Source organism: Condylostylus longicornis, unplaced genomic scaffold (genome assembly GCF_029603195.1).
Source record: "Condylostylus longicornis isolate FDR11 unplaced genomic scaffold, ASM2960319v2 ptg000013l, whole genome shotgun sequence".
Taxonomy (NCBI): Eukaryota; Metazoa; Arthropoda; class Insecta; order Diptera; family Dolichopodidae; genus Condylostylus; species Condylostylus longicornis.
This window is the reverse complement of record NW_026577982.1, coordinates 6,960,656-6,986,433: the sequence shown is the minus strand read 5'-3', so window position 1 is coordinate 6,986,433 and position 25,778 is coordinate 6,960,656. Positions and strand designations below refer to the sequence as shown.

At 27.7% G+C, this 25,778-nt stretch overlaps 7 protein-coding genes across 7 annotated transcripts; 3 read left to right on the top strand and 4 right to left on the bottom strand.

The window, feature by feature from the left end:
- Positions 1-1,239: 1,239 nt before the first annotated feature.
- On the top strand, positions 1,240-3,369 carry LOC129605202 (zinc finger protein 888-like). The gene is made up of 4 exons (XM_055514810.1): positions 1,240-1,445; positions 1,648-2,566; positions 2,629-2,774; positions 3,055-3,369. The coding sequence occupies exons 1-4, from the start codon at positions 1,323-1,325 to the stop codon at positions 3,181-3,183; spliced, it is 1,317 nt and encodes a 438-aa protein (XP_055370785.1). The 5' UTR covers positions 1,240-1,322; the 3' UTR covers positions 3,184-3,369.
- A 68-nt stretch (positions 3,370-3,437) lies between these two features.
- On the bottom strand, positions 3,438-5,804 carry LOC129605201 (zinc finger protein 699-like). Its single transcript, XM_055514809.1, has 3 exons — positions 5,601-5,804; positions 5,199-5,542; positions 3,438-5,128 (listed from the first exon to the last, which is right to left on the bottom strand). Exons 1-3 carry the CDS (start codon positions 5,748-5,750, stop codon positions 3,586-3,588), a joined length of 2,037 nt encoding a protein of 678 aa, XP_055370784.1. The 5' UTR covers positions 5,751-5,804; the 3' UTR covers positions 3,438-3,585.
- A 1,360-nt stretch (positions 5,805-7,164) lies between these two features.
- Positions 7,165-9,429, top strand: LOC129605203 (bifunctional arginine demethylase and lysyl-hydroxylase PSR). The gene is made up of 4 exons (XM_055514811.1): positions 7,165-7,391; positions 7,773-8,476; positions 8,544-8,732; positions 8,791-9,429. Exons 1-4 carry the CDS (start codon positions 7,319-7,321, stop codon positions 9,019-9,021), a joined length of 1,197 nt encoding a protein of 398 aa, XP_055370786.1. The 5' UTR covers positions 7,165-7,318; the 3' UTR covers positions 9,022-9,429.
- Positions 9,339-11,778, bottom strand: LOC129605205 (myoneurin-like). Its single transcript, XM_055514813.1, has 5 exons — positions 11,550-11,778; positions 10,943-11,491; positions 10,780-10,883; positions 10,579-10,717; positions 9,339-10,518 (listed from the first exon to the last, which is right to left on the bottom strand). Exons 1-5 carry the CDS (start codon positions 11,664-11,666, stop codon positions 10,330-10,332), a joined length of 1,098 nt encoding a protein of 365 aa, XP_055370788.1. The 5' UTR covers positions 11,667-11,778; the 3' UTR covers positions 9,339-10,329.
- A 931-nt stretch (positions 11,779-12,709) lies between these two features.
- On the bottom strand, positions 12,710-14,214 carry LOC129605206 (myoneurin-like). Its single transcript, XM_055514814.1, has 5 exons — positions 14,001-14,214; positions 13,432-13,941; positions 13,275-13,378; positions 13,082-13,220; positions 12,710-13,013 (listed from the first exon to the last, which is right to left on the bottom strand). The coding sequence occupies exons 1-5, from the start codon at positions 14,115-14,117 to the stop codon at positions 12,819-12,821; spliced, it is 1,065 nt and encodes a 354-aa protein (XP_055370789.1). The 5' UTR covers positions 14,118-14,214; the 3' UTR covers positions 12,710-12,818.
- Positions 14,215-15,140: 926 nt separating this feature from the next.
- On the bottom strand, positions 15,141-16,984 carry LOC129605204 (zinc finger protein 510-like). The gene is made up of 5 exons (XM_055514812.1): positions 16,696-16,984; positions 16,062-16,637; positions 15,905-16,008; positions 15,692-15,830; positions 15,141-15,576 (listed from the first exon to the last, which is right to left on the bottom strand). The coding sequence occupies exons 1-5, from the start codon at positions 16,810-16,812 to the stop codon at positions 15,394-15,396; spliced, it is 1,119 nt and encodes a 372-aa protein (XP_055370787.1). The 5' UTR covers positions 16,813-16,984; the 3' UTR covers positions 15,141-15,393.
- Positions 16,985-17,543: 559 nt separating this feature from the next.
- Positions 17,544-24,815, top strand: LOC129605687 (zinc finger protein 91-like). The gene is made up of 10 exons (XM_055515591.1): positions 17,544-17,845; positions 17,907-18,646; positions 18,718-19,599; positions 19,655-19,754; positions 19,812-20,075; positions 21,937-22,089; positions 22,153-22,874; positions 22,929-23,906; positions 23,959-24,058; positions 24,123-24,815. The coding sequence occupies exons 1-10, from the start codon at positions 17,693-17,695 to the stop codon at positions 24,381-24,383; spliced, it is 4,353 nt and encodes a 1,450-aa protein (XP_055371566.1). The 5' UTR covers positions 17,544-17,692; the 3' UTR covers positions 24,384-24,815.
- The last annotated feature ends 963 nt before the right edge of the window (positions 24,816-25,778 follow it).

Sequence of the window (25,778 nt, the reverse complement as noted above, 5' to 3'; positions counted from 1 at the left end):
AATTTTCTTCAATAAAATCGATGTAATTACTGCAGCCTTTTAAACAATATTCCAAATGATATTGAATCTGAATATTAGCTAAATTATTTTGATACTAAATTGAAATAAATAATTCATTTGTTAAACAAAAAATAACTTTAAAATTCACTTCTTTTTTTTTCCTTTTGCTAAAAAAAAAAAGTTCGCGGCGATCTACCCGAACTTTATGGGGTTTTCTCCGTTTCTGTATTTAAGCTGTAAAAAAAAACGTTCTATCATAATTTTTTTGTGAAAGAGTGAAGAGTATATCGAACATATGTAATTATATCTAACTCATTTTAACTTATGTATAAAATCAGTTAATTTTAAATTTGACATTCAAAGTGCTACCATCTCATTTTAATTTCTATTTGACTTTTAAAAATGTAATTGTCAACAAAATAAGTGTTGTCGTAAGTGTTGACGTTTTGTGCTTTTATCAAAAACTGAGGTTTGTCAAATAAATCATTATAATGCATTTAAAACAGAATTCATTAGTTCGGCGGTTTCGTGACTAGTTTATGTATTTTCAATTTTGTATGAAATTGACATTCTCTTTATTTTTAGTACAGTTTCTTCCTCCCTCTCCAAAAATTTATGAACTTTATCGCAAGGTTCTTCTTTTTAACGGCCATTTTATAATTGGTTTAATTTACTAACGCGCACAACTTAAACACAATATTTCATGGTGGGCACAACGGCGAAACTATGTGCCCACCATGAAATTATGACACGTGATAATTTTTATCTTAATTAAGTTCTTTTTTTGCAGAAAAAAAATATATCATGTAAAAAATTCAAAATTGACATAAATAAGATTGAATTTGTGAAACAGTTAATAGTGGTAAAACAAATACATTTTTGATATTCAATTTAATACTTTGGATATTGACATTTCTTTTTAAATTAGGGTAAATTAATGCTTTTACATTCTTTACTTTTTAAAACTATTAACCACAGAATTTTGTTAAAATTTTAAGATTTTCCTTATTTTGTTTTACAAATTTAAATGGGTTGATGTTCACTTCTTACAAAAATAAATGGTATTAATGGCCCATTTTGATAAACGGAAAACACTATTTTTTGACCTGTTTATGTTCAACAAAAACTCTTAACAATCATCTTAAGAAAATAAAGTAATCGATTTTGTATATAATCAACTATAAGTTATGATTATGATTTAGCGAACACTGTTTGAAAGTACCGAATATACATTTAGTACAAATTGAAGTGTCAAAATATACTTAAATTCTAATAATTTTTATTAAAAAGTTACTTTTCTTCTTTTATAAAAAGAAAACATCATGCAATTCAAATTAAAATTTGATTCTAGTGTTTGCCGAATATGTTTAAAATCAAAAGGTGTATATTCGTTGTTCGAAAATGATTCTACAACTAAAGGTTTTTCTTTTGTTACATTATTGGAGGTAAATAAGTACAATCGTATATAAATTTTGGGTAAATTTATGAATTGTATTTTACAGTACAATTGAGAAATATATATTATGTACATTTTTAAACATACCGTTAATAATTTTATTATGAAAAAATAATATTTTACAATGCTATAGTATTTTAATCTCTTAAAAAAGTTAGTAATTTTTTGATAAATTAGATCATTTTTTTCAGGCTTCGGAAACAGACAATTTACCTTCTGGCCTTTGTGAAAAATGTTACTTATCACTTCGTATTTCTATCCATCTTAAAAAGCAAGCAATAGCTACTGATTCAGAATTGAGATCATATCTAAAGAAAATAAATGAAACATTCTTAGCTTTGCCATCTAAAACAAAACTTTCAGTCGACGATTCAATATCTGACATTAATGTACATGAATTAGCTGCAATGTATCCGGACCAAATCAGTACAAAAAATACTTCCTCTGAAGTAGTTGATGAGAAGGAGACAAAATTGGATCAACCATGCGATGAAATTAAAGTAAATTTTGTTGATGTACACGATGATGAGGAATATGATGATATAGAAGAATTAATGGATGAAACAAATGCAATAGATTGTGATGAAATTCCTACAGACATAAACAAATTAATAAAATTTAAAAAATATGTAGATTCCGATGTTCATATTCCTAATTTCAAAAACAAAAACGAGAACAAAATAAAAACAGAATATGATTCAAAAGATTCCCAAAATAGTGACAATTATATATTGAACACAGAAGATTCTTTGAATCTTAATTTTCAAAACGATGATTCTTCTGACTCGGTCAACAAAAATGATAACTCTGACACCAAAAATAAAAACACAAAATACAGAAAGCGTCGATATCTGCCGGATATAATAAAAGTATCATCAGTTTTAGGTGAGGGAGATTTTTCACAAAAAATGAAGAAAAGAAGATCAATGACTGGGGTAATAAATGACATTTTTCATTGTGGCGAGTGTGATAATACATTTACGACTAAGCTTAACTTAGACCGTCATATGGAAATTCATTTAAATCGCCGTAAAGCTTATAGTTGCGAAACATGCGGTAAACTTTTTACTCAATTAAATAGCGTTCGAGAACATATGCTCACTCATACAGGTAAAAAACATTTTGTCTAATTTTAAATAGCAAGTAAATTTAATAATTTCAATAATTTTCAGGTGAAAAACCTTTTAAATGCGATATTTGTCAGAAAGCATTTTCTCGTCGACAAATTTACAAAAGGCATCTTTTAACCCACACAAAAATAAAAAAATATGCATGTAAGCAGTGTGATCAGAAATTTACAGTTAAAAGAACTTTGCTTGTAAGTATTAATTATACAAAAAACAAAATATTCCTTAAGAGCTGTACCTTAGTCAGGGTTTACACGACAAATATTATATTCAAATTTTGTTCAATTTGATGAAGATTTGACGAAAGTTTTTCAGTTTTGTGTCAAAAAAAAAAGAAAATTGAATACAATTCAATTGTCAGAATGCACTTATTAAACAAAATCTATGAACAATTTTTGATCTCGAAACCCTGCATTGCTTTCCCATATAGTAATATTACTAACAAGAAAATTATCTTTTCATAAACCTTAGGTGCATAGAAATCGATTTCATGGGGAAGGAGATACAATAGAACATAAATGCCAAATTTGCTATAAAAGTTATCGTTCAAAATACACATTAAGCGACCATCTGCAAAATGTCCACAACATAACACTGTAACATGTTACCTAAATGTTACCAAAAAAGAATTTTCTATTTTTTGGGTATTCAGATGAACAGTTTCAAATTTATATTTAGCTACTCAAGAGTAAAATTCGTATATTAAGGTAAAAATATTGTTAAATATTATAAAAGTAAGTTATGTTGCAGCATTAAAAGTGAAATATGATTACTCAATAAACTCAACAGTGTTTGTTTTAATATTTTAGTATGTCTATTAAAATTTCATTCTTGCATTATAATATGCACGAAGAACAAGAATTGGAATGTATTAATTTTTTAAGAAATATTGTTACAACCGGTTTACAGGTGCCACAAAATTTTAATTTTAGTAAGTCTAATTTATGCGAATTTTAATAAAACTTAAAACAACTTTTTTAATCTTGCAAATAACAACATTCATTACTTTTTCGAATCTTTTAATATCTTTGAAGGTTTCCATCCTGTACTTAATAATCTCTGATAGTCTTGAGCTTCCAAATCTTTTTTGGCAATACAAGTAACAAGATGCTTTTTCAAATTGTCTGGCGTTGAAAACTTTCTTGGGCACAATGTGCACTTGAAGCTTTTTGGTGAGTGTATTACTTCATGTCTTCTAACATGATCTGACCTACTAAAAAGCCTTTGACAGAATTTACATTGGTATTTTCCGTCGGATGTTTTTATCACGTCAATCATTCTTCTTCTTCTGACTACAGTTTCATGTGGTGTAAAACATTGTGAGTTTGACGATTCCCTTGGTTTATTTTTAATGGACTGGAAATTTTTGACCCAGTGAACTCTGCTCATATGAGTTTGAAGGTATTCAGCACAGGAAAATCGAGAGCTACAGAATTTACATGCAAACGGTTTTGCTGTTGAATGCGTTAAATAATGACGTTTTACATGAGCTCTTCGGTTAAATTCTTTTTGGCATAATTCACATTCGAATTTTCCATTATCATTTCTTTTAATGCTTTGAATTTTCTTTGTGATTAGCTCCAAAACTGAATGATCTGATAAATTTTTGAAAAATTCTCTAGATTTCGTTTCTTCCCGAGAATGGAGAGGATTTTCATTACCTGATTTAAAACTACTTTTGCTGTATTGAATTGATTCTCCGTTAAGGTTCTGCGCTTTGCTATAGTAAGCTTCGTTTTTGAAACTTTGATAGTTAAATTTATCAAAATTGTGTTGCACTTGATTAGAATTGCCATCGCTTGGATTTGAGTAAACCACGGTGTCCTCTTTACATTCCTTTTCTTTGATTTGAAAAAGTGGTTGTTTTGAAAATATGCGCTTTTCCCCCAAACAAATATTAATATGATCCGAAAGATCTGAAGAACACGTATGTAGTCTTTTACATATATAACATTGAAAACTTTGGTCTAATTTTACATTCTGATGAAATTCTTTCAAATGATACTTTAAGTAATCTAAATGTGAAAATAATTTGGAACACATTCCACAAGCATAAGGTTTTGGTTCTTCTGCATGAGATAATTGATGACGTCGAAAATCTTCAGCGTTTTCAACTTTTTTTTTGCATTCTAAACACTCGAATTTTTCATTTTCACTAAACTTCAATGCTACTTTATTTTTTGTAATTAATGCTCGAGTCTTACTTCTACCTACTTTACGTAAGATTTCATAGGCTCTTTTTGTTTGATCTCTTTTTTGTTGCGCCAAATTTTCATATTCTGCACGATTATCTACTGGCATGAGATCCAGATAATTCAATATTTGAATATTAACTTCGTTTTTATCAAATTTCGATAATATTAATTCTTTAAAAGTTGGCTTTTTAGTTGGAATGAAAGAAATATTTGCGTTAATTTCAGAATTTTCAATATCTATTTCTGAAGCCTCGCTAATTTCATATTTTGCAACTTTGGCTTTTATGTCTAGGGTTGTATTAGTGCAGTTTTCCACAACATTGTTTTCAACAACCGGATCTACAAATAACCTAAAAATTTATTGTTTCATTTTGAAATTATTATGCAAACATAACTTATCTTCTTATATTATATACTTACTTGTTTTCTTCATACACATAACCATCGTGTTTCTTCGCAATTTCTCCAATATTGTCCTCTTCATTGAAACTACTTGAATGAGCATTTTGAATTACGTTAGACACGTTTGGCAGTGGGGTCCCTATGTTCCAATCAATCCTATGAATGTTTTTTAAATGTCTTTTTAAATTCGAATTGCTACAAAAATTTGTCGAACACTTATTGCATGAAATCTCTGAAGTTTTTAAAACAGATTTAACAATATTATATGCATATTCACATTGCCTTTTAAAACGATAGGCTGTCACGACATCTTTGTAACACTTAGAACAAATCTGATGCGGATAACCATCATTTTTAGTAATCTAGGGTTTTGAAAAATTTAGCTTAATAAAATCACACAAATCATAGATTTGAACTTACCGGAAACCGTACAATAGCTAGCAGTATTTTATCAATATCGTGATCAAAAATAGAATATAATATTTGCTTGTGAAGTAAGCAAATACGACAAACAATATCAATATCTTTTGCGGAAAAATTTTCATGTGGAATTGGTTCAAAATTTGCCATTAATTTTTTCTAATATTGTTACTGTTGATAATAAAATTTCGTCATTAATTTTAATGTTGCTATTTGTTGTTCATAAATTTATAATATTATCATATTTTCTTAAAAACAAAATTAGTTTATAAAATTTAATCTACATATTATTATATGTATGTAAGTATAATCTTGATATAACAAAAATATCAAAAAAATATTATTGCTGTCAACAGTAATGTATTATGTATATACAATATGAGCCATGACATTTGACAATTTACATGTAGAGCGTTTTACCTTTTTTTAAAAATATAGACTTGATGTTGAAACTGTATTTGTAAAATAAAAAGTGGTGTTTTTTAATTTTTTATTTATTTCATCAAAAGAAAATCTGTTAAGAAAAGAGTTTAGTTTTTTGAACAATTTTTCTCCTTGTTGGTCTTTTAGTTTCTTTCACTGACTCTAAATAATTTCTAAGAATTTAATGCTAAAAACAAGTAATTACTAAAATGCTTAAGTAATTACATATTTTAAAATATTTTTAATTTTTTATTATATGTTTTGTATCTGCGAGTTTTTTTTATATGCTTGATTTAAAATTTAATACAAAAATTAAAAAATGCTTTTTTTTCTTATAATGTTGAAAAACTGATAAATATTATATGAACTGGTTTTTTTGAAAGTGGTATAAGTCCATTTCTTTACATATTCAGATATTTATGGGCTTGCGTTTGAATCAATTTAAATATTCTGGCCATAATAACATAATTTGTTAATTTTATGTCTACATAGAACTCTTTTGAAATTTTGATTGTAAATAGTGGAGAGAAGTTGTCTATAAATCACTAAAATTACCATTAACTTAGCCTTTTTAACAAGTGGACTTAAACCACTTTCAAAAAAACCAGTTTATATCGTATATACTTTACACTTCTATAACATCCATTCTAGCAATATTGGAATTCGGAACTATTAAACAATTAACACTAAAAATGTATTCATTGTTTTGTCGCTTTTAAACTGAGCTATTTCAAGTCCAACAAATTTTCCACTTCAAAATTCTTCCTTGACTCGTCGTCATGATTTAAAGATGAGCGGATTTTTTTATCTCACTTTTTACTTGACACTTTTTTTACAAAAGCAAAAGACCAACTAAATTAATACAATACCACTTATTAAAAAAAAAACTTCCGCTCTTAGGTTCAATTTCATCCAACTTATTGAGTGAAAGAAAAAAAACTCTAAAAATGAAGAGAATGTCAATTTCATGCAAAATAAATCAACTCATCGCAAAACCGAACAACTAATAAATCCCGCTTAAATAATTTTGACTTTTATTTTTGACACATTTTTCTAATAAAACTTTTTGAGTTGAAAAGTCTTCAAAAGTCACGTACGCCATTCTCTGCTCTCTCTTGCTTCAAAAAAATTAATTTGACAACAAGAGGTTTCACTTGCACTTTTTTATTCATCTTGTGTTGTTGCTGTTAAATTTATTGAAGTTCTTTTTCAACTTTTTATAATTAAAAAATATATTGCTTTTAATAAATTAATTAAAACTAATTTTTTATTAATTTGTAAAAATAATTAAAAATATGACTGAAGAATTTAAACTGCCACATCGGTCAAGAAAACGCGTACGGGAAGTAAAGAGAAAAGCCAGGCCAGGTAAGAATTTTCTCGATTGTAAAAAATAAAAAATGCTTAATTTTGCATGTATATACCTGTATAATTTAAATTGTAAAAAAAAATCTTCTAGTTATATTTTGCATATACATATGCTTGTGCATAAAATGCACGTTTTTCTTGAAAAAAACCTATGTTTTCTCAGAAACTAGTTATTAAATTCAATAATTGAGTTTTCAATCGACATGTATGTATGTACGTATGTAATACGAAAAAATTTTTCAAATATTTTTGTATATGAATACATTTGCATAAGGTATGTACGTGTAGGCCTTCCCAAATTTATATTCATACATCTATTAAAACAAAACAAAGGTAAATTAAAAGATTGTTATTTTTTTACATTTTGTTGTAAAATCAAAGAATTGAATGATAAGGATGCTTGGATTGCACAGAGATTTTCGGATCGCTTTGACGAATTTAAAAAGTTCACTGATAATGTAGAGCGCATAAATGCCAAAGATTTTGATTGCGAAAAATTTATAGAAAAATATGAAAAAATTTATAAACCAGTTGTAATAGATGGATTGCAAGAAGGATGGAAAGCTCATGAAAAGTGGACATTACCACGCCTTATGAAAAAATACAGAAATCAAAAATTTAAATGCGGAGAAGACAATGAAGGTTATAGTGTTAAAATGAAAATGAAATATTATATAGAGTATATGACTTCAACAAAAGATGACAGCCCTTTGTATATTTTTGATAGTAGCTTTGGTGAACATCACCGACGAAAAAAGTTATTGGAAGATTATACAATACCAAAATATTTTCGTGATGATTTATTTAAACATGCTGGTGAAGAAAGACGTCCACCCTATAGATGGTTTGTTATGGGACCAGAAAGGTCCGGTACTGGTATACATATTGATCCTTTGGGGACAAGTGCTTGGAATGCTTTAGTTTTTGGTCACAAACGATGGTGTCTATTTCCAACAAATACACCAAAAGAAATGTTAAAAGTTACGGGGGCGATGGGTGGAAATCAGCGTGATGAAGCGATAACATGGTTCAATGTTATTTATCCTAAAACAAAAATGATAGATTGGCCAGAACAATATAAACCAGTAATTGATTTTAACATGATATAGGTATGTAAATATTTAATATTAACTTTTTTTCTTTTGAATTTAGTTAGAAATCTTACAAAGGCCTGGAGAAACAGTTTTCGTTCCTGGTGGATGGTGGCATGTTGTATTAAATTTGGATAATACTGTTGCAATTACTCAAAATTTTTGCAGCAGAACCAATTTCCCAATAGTTTGGCATAAAACAGTACGGGGGAGACCAAAGTTGTCAAGAAAATGGTTCAAAGTCTTGCAGGTATTATTCTTTGCCTAATTATCTTTTATAAATCGTAAAATACTTTTATTTATTTTAGGAAAAAGAACCAGAACTTGCAAAAATTGCTGAAAGTATTAATATTGAACAAAGCACAGGTGTTGCATCGGATTCTAGCAGTAATTCGTCATCTTCTTCTTCATCATCTTCAAGTTCTGAAAGTGAACCAGATAACGATGATTCCGATTCTGATAGTGGCCAAGAATCTTTAACTGCAAAAAAAAAGAAAAAACGTCGTATGGGTGATGGTTCCATGATGAGCAGTTCGTGATCTATGGATAAATTTTTACAAAATATCTTAACGAGATTGTTTATCTGTTGTAATGGTAATAGTTTAGAAAAATTTAAAACAGTACGAAAAGCTTCGTTCCTTCAACAACAGCCTTTCAAAACAGATTGCAAATCTCAATCAAATTAGTAAAAAATTAATACCCTTCTCACAATACGAAATCTGCGGGCCAAAAATTCACCGAAACAGTGTTTTTGTCGTATTTATCCTTATATATTCTTCAGTTGAAAAAAAAAGAAAAATAATGAAAATGCCACCATTAGCCTAAGGAATCATAAATAAGTATTAAAACAAATATGTAAAAAGGACTATGAATATTTTTTTTCATGTTTAAATAAGATTTATTAAAATTAAAATTATCGTAATATGCTTCCAACTTACAATTGAAAACTATGAAGTTAAAAAAAAACTAAAGCAAAATTTTTAACAAGTGAGTTCTAATTTTTCTTTTATAAAAATTAGTGTTTTTTTTTTAAACAGAAACCATCTGGCTCTGAAAACTCGATTTGCGTAATTATTAAATTTAGGAAAATAAAATTGTATAAAAAAATACATATACTTTTTTGTATTTAAGATGAAGGTTATTATTATTCCCTTGTAATAAAAAAACATATAAGAGAATGAAAAATGTTAAAATAAATTACAAAATTTTTTTCAGTTTTAAACTCTGACTTATTTTTCTGTTAAGACCAAATTTTCAAATTCAAAGCTTTTGGAACTTCGTCAAAAGACAACCTTTCGTAAAACATTCACCTTAGGTTGGAATATGTATATAAAAAGCAAGCTGACCTTCCATTAGTTTTTGAAAAAAATTTGCAAATTAAACAAAACTTTTAATAATGAAAATTCCAAATAATTTTGTATTAAACTAAATATACACTATGCACTTTGTGTACATACATATAAATAATATTCTACAGGTTCGCCTCGCACTTCCCTTAATCGAATTATTTAGTCAGTCAAAAAAATTAGTTTTAAAAATTCTTACTCAACATTAACTCTAAGGATTTCAAAGTATAAGTACTGTAAATAATGTAGTATTTATATAGAGCACATATTCTGTTTTAAATTTGGTTGATCTTCTATTAAAAGCTTATTAATTTTCGAAATTGGGAAAATTTAATTTAAATAGGCCGAAATTATAAGAAATATTTTTACTTAATTTTTTATAAAATTATGAACATAACATTCTTATTCACTGAAGATTTAAACAGTCAATAGAACTGAACTATAAAACTTATGATATTAAAAATGTTTAAAAATTAAATGGTACTACAAACTAATAAAACTTTATTCTGCTTCGTCGGATTCATCATTAATATCGCTCCAATCCATGTCAAATACTATATCTCCTTTATGCAACTTTTCTTTGTGAACCTTTAACGTATATTTTGATTTGAAGCCTTTATTACAAAATTGACACACAAATAAGACTACTTCATCTGTGTTTGCAGAAGAATGTTTTTCTCTCATATGGTTCTATAATTATTTTATATAAAAATATAATAAAAAATTAATTCAATATCACTTAGAGTTTACCGCTAAATTTTCTGCTTTAATAAATCTATAACGGCAAACTGAACAATTGTATGTTTTATCTTCACCATGCAGGGCCATGTGAAACTTTAAAGTCTTCGATTGTGAAAAACATTTTCCGCATGTTTCGCATTTATATGGTCTTGAATGTTATTGAAAAATTCATAAATATATTTTGAAACAAATATCTTAGAAAAATCTTACTTTTCGCCGGTGTGAATAAGATGATGTCTTTGGAGTGACGATTTCTGTGTAAACGATTTGTTACAAATTTCACATAAGAACTTTCGATCATCTGTATGTGTTTGCTGCTTAAAAACAAAAAGTTGCAATATCTAAATTTTTAAACTATAGGCTAAATTTTTACCTTGTGACGTTTTAAATTCCCTTTTCTAAACATTTTTTGGCAAATATCGCATTTCGAAAATTCAACACCGTCATTTTCACAGAATGCATCATCATTGCTTGTATTTGAAGTAGGTTTGGTATTTTTTTTTACTTTTACACCGCCTTTTGTTTTTATATGTGTTGCATCTTCATCCGTTATTATATTGGTTTTTTTACTTTTTCTTACCACTTCTAATGGTTTAGAATCTATGTTAGAAGATGAATGATCGCTTTCTAAAATTTCTTCAAAATATGTAGCTTCAATCTTAGGGAATCGCTTAGCACTACTATCTTTTTGTTCATAAACATTGTCTTTGCCAGTATTCAATAAATACACCATATCTTTTTTTTCTATTTTAATATCCGAGCTGCTTCTAATAATATCTTTGAATTGATTTTGAATTTGATTTATGTGATTTTTAAGATGTTTAAATGATCTAATGCTTTGCAAACGGAACTGATATGCTATTTCCAAATTTGTTTTACAAGAATTACAAAAATATATAGGCAGACCGTCTCCTTCAATAATCTATTAAAAGTAAATTTATACTAGGGAAATTGAATAAAATTTATACAAAATGAGTTACTCTTAGAGATGTAGCAAATTGCAACTTCTTTAATAGCTCTGGATTTTTAAATAAAAAGTTATCCGCCGTTGGTTCCAAGCATGTTCGACAACATTTTGAATCTATTTCAACGTTCATTTGTATTATTTTGCTTTATTACTCAAAAATTAATTCGTACTAAATATGAAATAAAAATTGAAATTTATTTTTATTTTGCTATTGATTATAATTTTCAATGCGATCAACAAGATTGAACAACTGACAATTGACATTTGTTTAATGTCAATATTTTACAGAACTGCCGTGTTATTTTTCTAAATGCGTTTTTTAAGTGTAGTGTTGACAGCAAAATATCTAATAATGTAGCTAAACCCACAAAATTAAGTCAATTTATGACACAAAATCTAAAATGTTTTAATAAATAATAACCCTCGAAGGTCTAACTCTAAAACAACTTGATTAGAAAAACTGAGTAATTTTTTGACAACGTCAAAGTATATGATAAAAATTAAATAATAATTTTTGATGATCACGAGACAAAGCTTAATATTATTTGTTGCTAAGATAATTGAGTTTAAATCTAATACCGTCTCGTTAAAGAACCTTTTGGAAGTTACGTTGTAACTTATTTTATTTTCATTCTGACAAGTCACAAGGAATAACTTTAGATATTAGATGTGCTTATGTACATACATTAGAATATTTTATACAGAATCACATTCCATTAAAAGAATATTTCCAACTATTTTTGGACAGTTTGGTTTGTGTGAAGTTGTATACCTTTTTGCAGGTACACCATTTTAAAACTTTGTTGTTCGTGCTTATCTTATTACCAACTAAAATATATAGAGAAGGCAGAATTGAATTTAAAGAACGATAGAATCATTCACCAGATTTTAACGAATCAACAGTATGTACTTTATACATGCTATTTACCATTACTTGCAACCGCACATATTTTTTTAGAGAAATATTTTTACTAAACCCGAAATTCGGTTTATTCTTTTAATATTTGACCACAAATTCCTAGATCCTAGTCAGAAGTGTAAAGCCTCACGAATCCTATGAGTCTAATTTGACAAGCCAGAGAGGTGATACTTGGAAAAATGTCCTGATAACATTAATTTGATCAATACTTTTTTTCTACTTATGGTGTCGTTCGTATAATTAATGCATTTTTTAATTTGCAAAGCTGTCTTATTCAACTAAAACACAATGTGATTAGTGTCTTATAATTTACTTTTACTTTCTAGACTTTTATTGATTTCATTTGAACGAATTCGTTTAAAATTAACATTTTGCATCATCAGAATCATCATCATTAATATCACTCCAATCCATATCGAAAACGATATCGTCTTTATGTAATTTTTCTTTATGTACTTTTAATGAATGTTTAGATTTGAATCCCTTGTTGCAAAATTGGCACACAAACAAAATCACTTCATCTCCATTCCCTGATGAATGTTTTTCTCTCATATGATTCTATAAATTTAGTAATTCTTAATGTTTTCAGTTATCGATAAAATATATTTTATTAAAATATAACTTACCGCTAAATTTTCTGGTCTTATAAATCTGTAAGGACATATTGAACAGTTATACGTTTTTTCTTTTCCATGAAGTGTCATGTGAAATTTCAATATATTGGACTGGGAAAATCTTTTATCACATACATCACATTTGAATGGTCTAAAATTAGGAAGAAAATGAGATTATAGCAAATTTTATTCTAAAAATTCTAACCTTTCACCAGTATGGGTTAAATGGTGACGTTGAAGTGACGATTTTTGTGTGAAAGACTTATTGCACAATTGGCAAGTGAATTTACGATCTCCAGAATGGGTTTCCTTAAAAAATATCGTTCCATATAAGTAATTCGTTTTTTGGCAAAAATACAAACCTTATGCCGTTTCAGATTCCCTTTTCTGAACATTTTTTGACAAATATCGCATTTTGAATACTCAATACCATTGTTTTCATTAAAAATATCATCGTTATTAATTTTATGTACATTTATTTCTTTGAAATCTTCATTAGTCTTTGAAGAATTTTTATTGCTTTGTTTTTTTTTAAATGAAGTAGTGTTTATTTTTTTCTTTTTAGCTTTAGATGATTTCGGTTTTTCTACTGAATCTAAAGGATCTTCTTGATTCTCAATCTTCAATTCTTTAATCTCTTCATATTCGATCTCATCGTTGTCAGGCTCTTCCTGACAAGAATTGTTATCGCTTTCTTTTTTAGAAATGGGATTTTTTTTAATAATTTTTTCGAATTGATTTTGAATTTGGTTTATGTGATTTTTAAGGTATTTAAATGCTCGAATACTTTGTAATCTAAATTGATATGAAATTTCTAATTTTTTTTGACAAGAGTTGCAAAAGTATATTGGTAAACCATCATTTTCACTTATCTGAAATATTCAAATTGAAAACATTAATCTAGGCATTATGTATAAACTAAGAAGCTTACTCTTAAAGAAGTTACAAATTCAATTTTTTTCACTAATTCAGGATTGTCTACTAAATAATTATCCACAGTTGACTCCAAACAAGTTCGGCAACATTTTGTATCTATTTCGACATTCATTAAGACTTTTTTTTTTTTAAATACAAATTTTAGTTTATGATGAATTATGTGTGCTTTTCTTCAATTGGTTATTTTGACATTAGTTATCTTGTCTGCAAGGTGTTTACAGTTTGAAAAATATCTGCAAAAATGTAAAGTGTATTAAAGTAATGTCATACTAGCAATTTTTAAAAGTTTATCATACAAATTGGTTTAACCGTGAGTTCTGACCGCCACCTAGTGTCAGTTTATCAAAACGAAAATCGAACACAAATCTTTGAGAAAAGTTCGGAAAAAAATTACATGTATAAATTTACTGTGACAGAAGTAGACTTTGATTTTATTGAACGGAGTCGCGTACACAAGAAAATGGTCAGATTACCAGCTCTATCATGAATGCCACTCGTTCAACAATCAAATCTTTTATTTATACTTTTGCTATTTCAATAAGCAACTTTCATACAAAAGGATTTTTTTTAAAATATGCTAAAGGAAATTTCTGACACACGAACACTAGAATTATTGTAACCGGAAATTTTTAAAACTTAAATATTACAAAAGATTTATGGTTTGCAGCAAATATGACAAACAAAATGCTTTAATAAAGGCGCAGAATTAATATGGGAGGGGAAAATTTTGAATATATTTCCCAACTGATTCCATGTTACTCCGATATGTACATACATATTTTATCACATTATTCATTAAAAGTTTTATAAAATGTAGACTAAGAATACTCTAGATTTAATAAACCACGACCTTTTAGAGATATTGAAGAACTGAATTTGCTTGAAGAACTTTAAAATTAGTAAAACGTTTATCAGTTTATTATACTTAAATACTAAATAAAAAATTATTTTTAATAGAAAATTAGATTAACAAACTGTCAATCAACACAGAATTTTGTTTTTTTTCCTATTCAAGTTTTTTAACTAAATGTTATAAAATTTTATTTAATTTGTTTAAACAATTTCATTGAAAAACTAAATATTCACACACTTGTTCAATAAAATAAACTCATTTAAACATTTAAAATAATAATTAAATAAATTGAGTTAAATTTAAAAAGGCATATTGTATGTACATATATAGTTAGGTATGTATGTAGGTAGATACGTAAAAACATATGTACATGAATAAATAATTTTAAAATTTAACCCGTTCATTATATTACCGTTCAAATATATGTAATTATTATTATTAATTTAATGTATTTTATAGATTTATTTAAAAATTATTCTTAAAAATAAGTTATATTTTATATCTGAAGCATTTGTTTAATTGATGATGGAAAAATTCAATCACTTTCCGTTTCTTTATCCTCGTCGTCAAAATTCATGTCTATAGTAAGTTCGTCTTTATGGTATTTCTTGATATGGGTGTTCAAAGAATATCTTAATTTGAAAGATTTTTTGCAAAATTCGCATACGTGTAAAGATGTCGTCTCAGATCCAGCAGAATGTTTTTCTCTCATATGAATCTAGAAAATAAAGTCTAATTAAACAAGAATCTCTTAACTTTTTTGAATTAAAACTATAACAAAAATTATAAATAGAAAAAAATCCTGTTAAAAATTAAGGGTACTTTTCCTATACCTTTAGATTTTCCGCCTTAATAAATTTGTAGTGACAAATTGTACAGTTAAATGAATTATTTATACCATGAACTGCCATATGAAATTTTAATGATTTCGATTGAGAAAATTTTTTTCCACATTTGTCGCATTTATATGGCCTAGAAATAAAATTTCGTTATGCTTCTGTATTTTATTTTTTGTCTGTAATTAATTAAACAATATTAATTTTTACCTTTCACCAGTGTGAATCAAAATATGTCGATTTAGTCCAGTTTTCTGCGTAAAATTTTTATTACATATGTGACATTTAAATCGGCTTTCTCCTGTATGTGCAGCCTAAGATTGGAGATGGTATTAGGAGCGTGTTTGTTAAATTAATAATTTCTTACCATATGTCTAACCAAATTTTCTTTTTTGAATACTTTTTCACATTTTTCACATTTTACTAAATCTTTTGAACCGAATTGAACTTTAGCTACTTTAACATCTAGGGAACTTCTAGTTTCACGAACAATTTCCTTCACTCTTTCACTTAATCTCTGCGTTATTAAAATATCTTTCGCGTCATTCTCCTTTTCTAAAGTTTCATATACTTGATTAACATTATCAATCGCATAATTGAATTCCACATCACTGTCAATATTTTCAACTTTGTTAATTAAAGGAAAATCAAGAGTGAGAACTTTTTTTTTATTTTGTAACGTAACAGTTTCAATTGACTCAAATTCAAATAAACCTTGTTCATCGTCACTTAAATCGAACTTTGTATCCTTTAAAGAATTTTCGACTTCTTGTACCTCAGATTTATGCTTAAATATTTCATTAAATTGGTTTTTAACTTTGTTAATGTAATCTTTTAAAAGCTTGGATGCTTTTAAACTTCGTTGACGAAATTGATAAGCCACTTCCAATTTATTATAACAAGTTGAACAAAAATACAAAGGTAATCCATCTGATTTATTTATCTAAAAAGAAAAACTTTATACATACAGCTTGAATTAATATATTTAATATTTCACTTACTTCTGTAGAAGTGGTTATTTCTATTTTTTGTATTAACTCCGTGTTATCTAAAAGGTAATTTTCAGTAGTTGACTCAAGGCAGGTTCTGCAACACTGTATATCAATTTCTATGTTCATTCTTAAATTTATTTTAAAAAACAGTTCTTTAAAAGTTTTTTTTAATTTATTTTGTTTGTTAGCTGTCTTTAAGGAAAATTAGGATACAAAAATTAAAAAACGAAACATAAACAGCATTCTGTGAAGTTGTGGTATAGTTGATTGATTGACATTAAAGTGTTGACGACTATTTAAAATTTATGACATATACGTTTATCTAAAGTACTGTTTACAATGTTGCATAATCTCGATTAAATCTACTAGGGAATTCGATGGTTTTTTTCGTTTCTTCAAAGAACTTCACTTATCTAATGAATGTAAGAAATCCTGTTAATTTTTTTTCGCAGCCATAAAAACCAGTTGATAACAAAAATAATAAAAAAAGTAATTCTTGCCGAAATCTGATATAGATGATCTAGATATTTTGCTAGTTTCATGCTGATATAGATGATCAGCATGAAACTAGCAAAATTATATAGAATTGTTATATCACAAAAAAAATCTACGAAACAGATTTTGTCGCTTGCATAAACTGTACCTTAGTTATTGTGTTATATGAAAATAGTGTCTTAGAACGCCTCAAATACTTTTTTAAATAAAATCTGTAATTCTCATTCGTATAATAGAATTTAAGTGACTTTATATATTATGTACTTTATTTGATTTAGCCTTTTTTTTTGGCATTTTATTTTGAACATAAAAAAGAACCGTACTGTGGTAATACTATTTGATAAAATTTCAACTTAGTTTTGATTCTTCATAGTTTGACCAATTTTGCTATTTGCTATTGACTTGATTTTTATTTAACAAGATTTAGTTATTTATTTTATAATTTAACTAGATTTAGAAGTTTTGCAAGACTTTAATTTAACACGATTTAGAGGTTTAAAAATCAAAAAATATGTATAACATATTTAAACCAAAACTTCCTCCCAATTTTGAACTGCTAGAACTTGAAAGTGTGTGTCGAATTTGTTTACATTGCACAAGCAATTTGTTACCATTATTTAACAACGAAATAGATTCGCTTGTGTCGGAGTTTTTACCGGAGAAGGTAAATATTTTGAATAAAATTAAAATCAGACAATGATTTATGTACTTACCTAATATTTTAGTTAAATAAAAAACCATTGCATCCCCATCAAATTTGTTTGAAATGTTTTGAGGAAGCTAAAACTGCTTACGTTTTCAAAAAACAGTGCGAATATTCTGATAAATTGATTAAATCAATACTGAATGAAGCTGACTTTGATAAAACCTTCGAGAAACAAACCCAAACCGATTTCACAAACTTTATGTTTCCGTGCGAGAAATGTGATAAAAAATATGAATTTTTAGAAAGCTTAAGAGAACATCGTACAAAAGAACATCAAAAAACTCCTAATATATGCCGAAAATGTGGAAAAGTTTTTACAAAAATTGTTGCGTTAAGAGATCATTTGGGTTCAGCTCATCCAGAGCTTGGCTTCCCTTGCAATAATAAATGTCATTTATGTGAAAAAATTTTTACAAGAAAAGATATTCTTAAAAGACATCTACTTAATATTCACAATTACGAAGAAAAATTTCAAGAAAGGGAGAATGTGCAGGATAATTTTTGTATCAAATGCCAATTATGTGAAAAAGAATTTGCTCAAGTAAGTCATTTAAAAGAACATTTAACCATTGACCACAAAACAGAGCAAGTAGTTATTGAAAAAGATAATATGGAAGTCAATGAGAAAACGCAGCAGAAAAATTTCAACATATTAAAAATTGATAAATATGAATTCTCTTGTGAAAATTGTTTGCAAAAATATGAGACTGAAGATGATTTAAAATATCACAAGTGTCCCACTAGTTTTATTTGTGAAAAGTAAGTACGAACTTCTTGTGAAAAATTGCAATTTCGTAGATTTGCGTTTATAAAATTTTACACATTAACAGGCCTATGGAAACCGGTTCCCAAAACGAGCTGCATTTAATAAATTTAAGCGAAGATAATGATGAAATAAATAATGCACGTGAATTTAAATATGAAGACAGTTTGAAATCTGATGATGAAGATTTATCTGGAAAATGTAAAAAAAATTTGTTGGGAAAGTTAAACATTGAAATTAAAAATGAAACTAAAACCGCACAAGATATTGTGAAATCAATGGTAATAAAATCAAAAAACAAAATTCCTAGAATTAAAGTTAAACCCAACTCTAACGGAAAGTATGAATGTGATGTATGCAAAAAAGATTTTACAAGGTCAGCTCATTTAACACGACATAAACTCTTGCATTCTGGTGACCCTAAACCGTATTCGTGTACTATGTGTTCTAAATCATTTTCCAGATCAGATCATCTAAAAAATCATGTAAGTGGGTTTCATGCCGATTTAAGACCATTTAAATGTGTTATATGTCACAAAGCATTCACCAGGAATGAGCATCTGAAACGTCATGTCAGTCTTCTAACTTGTTCAACAGAAAGAAAAAGACGTAGAAGAGATAAAATTTTTTCATGTGAAATATGTATGAGAAAATTTTCGACGGAAAAATATGTTCAAGATCATATGTCTATTCAACATAACGAAACTAGGGAATTTACATGCAAATATTGCAAACAAAAAATAATTGGTGCAACTGAATATAAAAAGCATTGTAAGGGACACTATACTGCTCCGACTAAGCAATTTCTTTGTTCAGAATGTGGTGGAAGTTTCACAAAATTACAATATCTCATGATACATATAAGAAGACACACTGGTGAAAAACCGTACAAATGTCGATATTGCGATAAAGCCTTTCCTAGAACAACTGATCAATACGCACATGAAAGGTACTTTTTCGTATTATAGAAATCCACATCATGTCAATTTAATATAAATTTGCAGATCACATACTGGAGAAAAAAACTTTCATTGTACTAATTGTCCGAAGGCCTTTTCAACATCATATAAATTACGAGTTCATATGCGAATTCACACAGGCGAAGTAAGGAATATAAATAATATTTAAGTGTTTTTATAACTATAATTAATATTTTTTCAGCGACCGTATAAATGCTTGTATTGTCCCAAGGCTTTTGCGCAAAATAATGATTTGAAAGCACATCATAGGCGCCATACTGGCGAACGATTTTATTGTGATGTCTGTGGCGTGGGGTTCGTTCAAATGTATGTTTTAAGACAACATAAACGGCAAGCTCATGGTATTGATGAGCCTCGGAACAGGAATTCTCTTTTAGAAAATAGAGACAAACAAATACCCGAAGAACAAATAATTTCAGATGGTGTAAAAGAAAGTGCAACATTTACATGAAGTAAAACACGCAATACATGGACATAAAATTCAAGACGACAGTTTTAGAAATTAAATTAATTTCGGCAGAACAGAAATTTCAAGCTTTAGCAAACTATGCTGAATACAAATCTTTTTAAATTAAATGACGCTCAAAAATGTCTTGGTTTTTTAAATTTCCATTTATGAAAGCTAGTTTAGTAGAACGGTAAAGCACAAATTTGAAAAAGTTGGGAATTTTTTAAGATATGCGCGTATATATGTGATGTAATATGTTTCTATTATTATAACTAATTTTTTAAATAAATTTGTTTTTAGTATATTATTTAAATATGTACCGTCATAAATGTACCCGGCAATAAGGATCATTATATTTCTCCAAGTTAATTTTTAAAAAATTTTCTTAAAATTCTACATTAAAAAATTAAAATTCTCTTTCAAAAGTTTTGCAAGGTAAAATTTAATACTTTAAAAACTTTTAGCTTTGAAAAGATATATTCTTCTGTTGTATGTACTGTCTATGTTTGCAAATATTATAAAGTTCGACATACATATTTTATAAAACTTTTAAAACGATTTCAACGTTCTGGTTTACATTTTTTTTTTGTATTCAACAAATAACCTATTATGTAAACTTTTGAAAACTTTAAATATTGTGAAAATGATAACGTCAACATTTTCAGTAATTTTTGTTCAAAAAGTAATATACCACAATTACAATTCATACCTGTTATGTGCAATTTATAACTATCATTTAGAAAAAAAGAAATTTTGAATTATTTTATTGTTTTATTTATATTTATCCTTTTTCTATTTTATAACACTCTTTTATACGAGTTCTATTTTATACATACATATCAAATATGCATACACATTACAATAGGAAAGAATATATTGTATACATACTTTACATTTGATAATAACTATTTAATTCTTTATCCACAGTAGGCCACTTTTTTCTCATACTTTTTCTTATGTTTTATTCGATTTTCTAATTTAATAACAAGAAAGGGGGAAAAATGGGAGGAGTGGGATATTAAAGACTTATTTTGTCAAAAGGTCAGTTTTGCTTTATTTTTTGTATGAAAATGGCCTTATTTTTGAAAGAGGTTTACTCTTGAAATGTGCACATTAGTGCCGTGAGAGGCATTTTTTCAATGCAAATTGTACATTTTGTGCATTTTTTTTGTGCCGCACCCGAACGAACTATATGCGACTCTTCATAAGCTAGGAGTTTAATTTTGTATTCCTTTTTTTTCTACTAGAATGTGTAGCTAATGTTAATATATGAAATTTTGACATTTCGCCGCGGAAAATCCCCTTTGTTCTGTTTTCAACTTAAACTTTACAAAGTGATCGTTTGTGAAATAAACATAAAATACAGACACTAATGTTAAAAATTGTCTTATTTGTTAGTTACTGTTTACAAACATTTATACGAAAAAATTTAATTTTTAATTTGAGTCTTATGAAAGTTGTATATGTACATAAACACTTTTTGACAATCGTAAATTTTAATGTAAGATTTTGTAGCGTATATGTAAAGAGAATCTTACTTAGATAAGAAGATGGAAATAAATCGCGTTTTGAAAATAAGACATTGTATCGCCTTGCAATGAAAAGCGCTTGCGATGAAATAAAATTATTTTACTACATTTTGAATTGGCATTGATGTTTCAATATTTATTGAAAGAAACGTCATTTCGTTCGTTTAAATTGAATAAAATTGAATGGTAATTAAGTTATATTGAAGCAAATTGACACAAGGTAAAAGCCATTACTGCTTATTGTCTTGTCCGTATTTATATTATAATTAAAAAAATTTAAATTTTAAATAATTTTAAAACTTTTTAAATAAAAACTTATTATTTTGAATATGTTAAATATATTCAAACCAAAAAGTCATGCAAGTTTTCAACCAGCTGAACTCCAAAATGTTTGTCGAATTTGTTTACATTCCACTGAAAATTTTCTATCGCTATATGATAATGAAATTGAATTTTTGATATCTGAGTTTTTACCACAAAAGGTAAGTATTTCAAATAATGAAAAAAAAATTGAGTATAGTATGAATATATTGTTTGCTTTGTAGTTATGCCGCAGGCCTTTACATCCTTACCGAATATGCGTTGAATGTTTTGATGAAGCAAAAGTTGCTTACATATTTAAGAAGCAATGTGAGTATGCAGATAAACTAATTAAATTAGTATTACATGAACCGGATATTAACAAAACTTTCGAAAAGGAAACTCAAACCGATTTTAGCAAATTTATATATCCATGCGAAAAGTGTGATAAAAAATTTGAGTCATTGGAAATTGTAAGGGAACATAGGGTAAAAGAACATAGTAATACTCCACATGAATGTCGTATTTGTACTAAAAATTTTACCAAACTTGGGACTTTGAGGGATCATTTAGGTTCTGTACATCCAGAACTTGGTTTTTCCTGCAGAAATAAATGTTTTTTGTGTACAAAAAGTTTTACTAGAAAAGAGCATTTAAGAAAACATATTGTTGGAATACATAAAGCTAATAAAACTTTGAATATTGATGAACGAATTAGAATAGAAAAAGAATTTTTAAGGGGAAATGACTGCCAGTTATGTACCGAGTCTTTCAACAACAAAGAAGATTTGAGGAAACATGTAATTAGCGCCCATAATTCAAACGAAAAATTTCTTTCCCAATACACTTTTGAAACAAATGAAACGTTACCAGAAAATAAGTATGAAATTACTCCCGACATTTTAAATAATTTGGAAATTTTGAATGATCTAAAAAATGAGCTGCCATTACCTTTTCAACCAGAAAAGTAAGTATAAAATAAAGTGAAATAAAATAAAATAATTTAAAATACTGCATATAGTATATATATACATATATGTACGTACTTTCATGTATATGTATATTTTTTTATCAGTTTAGATCAACCACCTAAACCGCCGGAGAAAATAGAAATCACTGAACCTTTAAATACTAAGTTAGAGGATGATCCACCTGATGAAGATCCACTCATGTCTTTTGAATGCGTTTCAGTGCTTGATGAAAATCCTGATTTGGAAGAGGAATACGATGAAGATGAACAAGATGAGAATGAGAAGCAGAACAAGAAAGAAAATGAAAAACAATCCGCTAAGCAGGCGATAAAAGTTACAAAAGAGCTTGTTAAATCAATGATATCGGAGTCTAAAAAGCAGATCGCAAATATTGAAACCAAACCAAATGAAGACGGGAAATATGAATGCGAGATTTGCAAAAAAACATTTGATAAGTCGGCAGATTTGATAAATCATAAATTTTCACATTCCGGAGTTACAAAGCCTTATGTATGTACTATGTGCTCCAAATCTTTTCTAAGACCAGACAATTTAAAAAATCATGTTAACTGCGTTCATGCTGGCATAAGACCTTTCAAATGTTCAATTTGTCAGAAATCTTTCACTCGCAATGAGCATCTACAACGGCATATGAATCGGCTAATATGTTTAAACGAAAAAAAAACTCGTCCATACGAAAGATTGTTTCCATGTGAGATGTGTAAAAGCAAATTTACAACAGAAAAACGTGCTAAAGATCATATGGCAATGCAACATGATGAAACTAGAGAGTTTACATGTAAAACTTGTTCAAAAAAAATTATTGGAACCAGAGCATATAAAAAACATTGTAGAGCACATTATACTGCACCGGAAAGAGAATATCTTTGTAGCGAATGTGGTAAAAGTTTCACAAAATACCATTGTTTTACTATACATGCCAGAATGCATACTGGAGAGCGGCCATATAAATGTAGATATTGTGGAAAGGCTTTTCCAAGGAGTACAGATCAACATGCACATGAAAGGTTCTAATTTTTAAATAAATAGTTGTTTTTATAAAAGAATTAATTTTTGTAGATTGCACAGAGGAGAAAAAAATTATGTATGCACAGAATGTAGCAAAGCATTCGCAACAAATTATAAATTGCGAATTCATATGCGAATTCATACAGGCGAGGTAAGAATGAAATAGTCTGTTGTATATTTGTGGTTTTTAATTAGTTCAAAAAAAATCTTTTTAGCGGCCATACAAGTGTACATACTGTCCAAGAGGTTTCGCGGAAAAGAGCGACTTAACAAAACATCTCCGGCAACACACAGGGGAACGATTTTATTGCAATCTCTGCGACATGAGTTCCGCTCAAAAGTACCTCTTGAGAAGACACAAACGTGAAGTACATGGCGTGATTGAACCTGGGGGTAGAGTTTTTTTGATGGATAAAGTAGAAACGCAGGAACCGGAAAAACAGCTTGAAGAATCAAATTCAAAACCAGAAAATTAAGTGTTTAATAAATTAATTGCTTAAATAAATAGGTGATTTCAATTGAAAATGACGATATAGAAAAGTTCGCATTTAATGTCTTACATAAAAAAAAACTGCTGCTTTCATGAAACACTAGAAATTGAGTACTATAATCTCATCCGATTTACTATCACATTTCCGATTTTTTGAAAGTGAAATAGCTAAAATTAATTTTTTGTGGGAACTAACTTCAAAAGAAAAATAAATAAAACAGAAATGTTGGAAAAACTTTTAAAATCTTTATAAATAAGTTATGTATTTAACAAATATTTTTTGGATATATCAAAAACCGCAAATTTTGATTTTAAGATTATAAAAGAGTGAAACTTAGAAAAAGCCATTTGTGAATCAATTTTGTTTATTTTATTTTTAATTAAAATGTTTCGAAAATAAAAGTTTTAAAATTATTAAGTTCAAAGAGTTTTAAAAATACTAAATTTCACTTTACAAAACCTGGAAAAATTTAAACATTAAGAAAATAAAAACGTCATAATTTTCTCTCATTTTTGTTCAAGTATACATACATGCATACAAAAACTTTATAAAGTTTGTTTAAGTTTTATAGAGGTTTTAAAAACTCTTAACCAAAATGACTTATTCAATTTTGATGAAAAGTTTAAGCTCTATCAAATAATTTGTAAATAAATTAACTGTATTAAAATATTTGAATATGTGGCGCGATAACGTTGTAACCAACAAATTAACAACTTTTCAGGGTACAAAAAAAAAACTGTTTGCAAGTGCCGTTTTTGTTTTATATAAATTTGTTTTGACATATTCTGGTTTATTTCATAATTTTATACTTTCATTCCAAAAATTATTAAGATATGATTAATATAAGGAGAGGAAATCGGAAAAATAAAAGTTTTTGCATGGGAAAACGTTGTAAATAGTGCGTATATAACATTATTCCATATTTGTCTAACTAGAATTTTTGTTTCCATCTACAATTTTTTCCGCAAATAAAATTTTTCATATCGTCTGTTCGTTACCTTATTTTGTAAAATGATCAAATTCCTGCTTCAATACTTTTGTTGAAAAATCTCTACATTTGAAATTATATTTGCAGTCTGAAAATTGCGTTATAAAATTTTGTTACATACTCGTACTTACATACAACACCATTTTTGGAGTTTTTTTCTCAAGTACAATTTTATTTTTTCTATTTGTATAAGACTTTCCTGCATTCTTAAATCTCTTGCTTTTGATATCTTTCCGTTCGGAAACGTTTACACGTCGTTTTAGCCTCTATTTAGCTTCTTAAGACGCCACTTTCCATACTTCCACGGGCTGGCGATTTCTGAAGCAAAATTGACTAACTTCTAATTCGATTTAGCGGTACTTTATATATATAAATGTAGAGCTTGAAAAGTA

Bases quoted from the DNA above. Each gene is read 5' to 3' on its own strand.
- LOC129605202 (XM_055514810.1), top strand. From the start codon at position 1,323: ATGCAATTCAAATTAAAATTTGATTCTAGTGTTTGCCGAATATGTTTA. The intron at 1,446-1,647 runs GTAAATAAGTAC...CATTTTTTTCAG, and splicing joins CTTTTGTTACATTATTGGAG to GCTTCGGAAACAGACAATTT. The intron at 2,567-2,628 runs GTAAAAAACATT...AATAATTTTCAG, and splicing joins ACATATGCTCACTCATACAG to GTGAAAAACCTTTTAAATGC.
- LOC129605201 (XM_055514809.1), bottom strand. From the start codon at position 5,750: ATGGCAAATTTTGAACCAATTCCACATGAAAATTTTTCCGCAAAAGAT. The intron at 5,543-5,600 runs GTAAGTTCAAAT...TCAAAACCCTAG, and splicing joins TAGCTATTGTACGGTTTCCG to ATTACTAAAAATGATGGTTA. The intron at 5,129-5,198 runs GTAAGTATATAA...ATAAATTTTTAG, and splicing joins TATGTGTATGAAGAAAACAA to GTTATTTGTAGATCCGGTTG.
- LOC129605203 (XM_055514811.1), top strand. From the start codon at position 7,319: ATGACTGAAGAATTTAAACTGCCACATCGGTCAAGAAAACGCGTACGG. The intron at 8,477-8,543 runs GTAATTGATTTT...TTTTGAATTTAG, and splicing joins GGCCAGAACAATATAAACCA to TTAGAAATCTTACAAAGGCC. The intron at 8,733-8,790 runs GTATTATTCTTT...TATTTATTTTAG, and splicing joins AATGGTTCAAAGTCTTGCAG to GAAAAAGAACCAGAACTTGC.
- LOC129605205 (XM_055514813.1), bottom strand. From the start codon at position 11,666: ATGAACGTTGAAATAGATTCAAAATGTTGTCGAACATGCTTGGAACCA. The intron at 10,884-10,942 runs GTAAAAATTTAG...GTTTTTAAGCAG, and splicing joins GGAATTTAAAACGTCACAAG to CAAACACATACAGATGATCG. The intron at 10,718-10,779 runs GTAAGATTTTTC...ATAACATTCAAG, and splicing joins CTTATTCACACCGGCGAAAA to ACCATATAAATGCGAAACAT.
- LOC129605206 (XM_055514814.1), bottom strand. From the start codon at position 14,117: ATGAATGTCGAAATAGATACAAAATGTTGCCGAACTTGTTTGGAGTCA. The intron at 13,379-13,431 runs GTTTGTATTTTT...ATATTTTTTAAG, and splicing joins GGAATCTGAAACGGCATAAG to GAAACCCATTCTGGAGATCG. The intron at 13,014-13,081 runs GTAAGTTATATT...CTAAATTTATAG, and splicing joins TAAGACCAGAAAATTTAGCG to AATCATATGAGAGAAAAACA.
- LOC129605204 (XM_055514812.1), bottom strand. From the start codon at position 16,812: ATGAACATAGAAATTGATATACAGTGTTGCAGAACCTGCCTTGAGTCA. The intron at 16,638-16,695 runs GTAAGTGAAATA...TTTTCTTTTTAG, and splicing joins AAATAACCACTTCTACAGAA to ATAAATAAATCAGATGGATT. The intron at 15,577-15,691 runs GTATAGGAAAAG...TTTATTTTCTAG, and splicing joins TTAAGGCGGAAAATCTAAAG to ATTCATATGAGAGAAAAACA.
- LOC129605687 (XM_055515591.1), top strand. From the start codon at position 17,693: ATGTATAACATATTTAAACCAAAACTTCCTCCCAATTTTGAACTGCTA. The intron at 22,090-22,152 runs GTAAGTATTTCA...TTTGCTTTGTAG, and splicing joins CTGAGTTTTTACCACAAAAG to TTATGCCGCAGGCCTTTACA. The intron at 24,059-24,122 runs GTAAGAATGAAA...AAATCTTTTTAG, and splicing joins TGCGAATTCATACAGGCGAG to CGGCCATACAAGTGTACATA.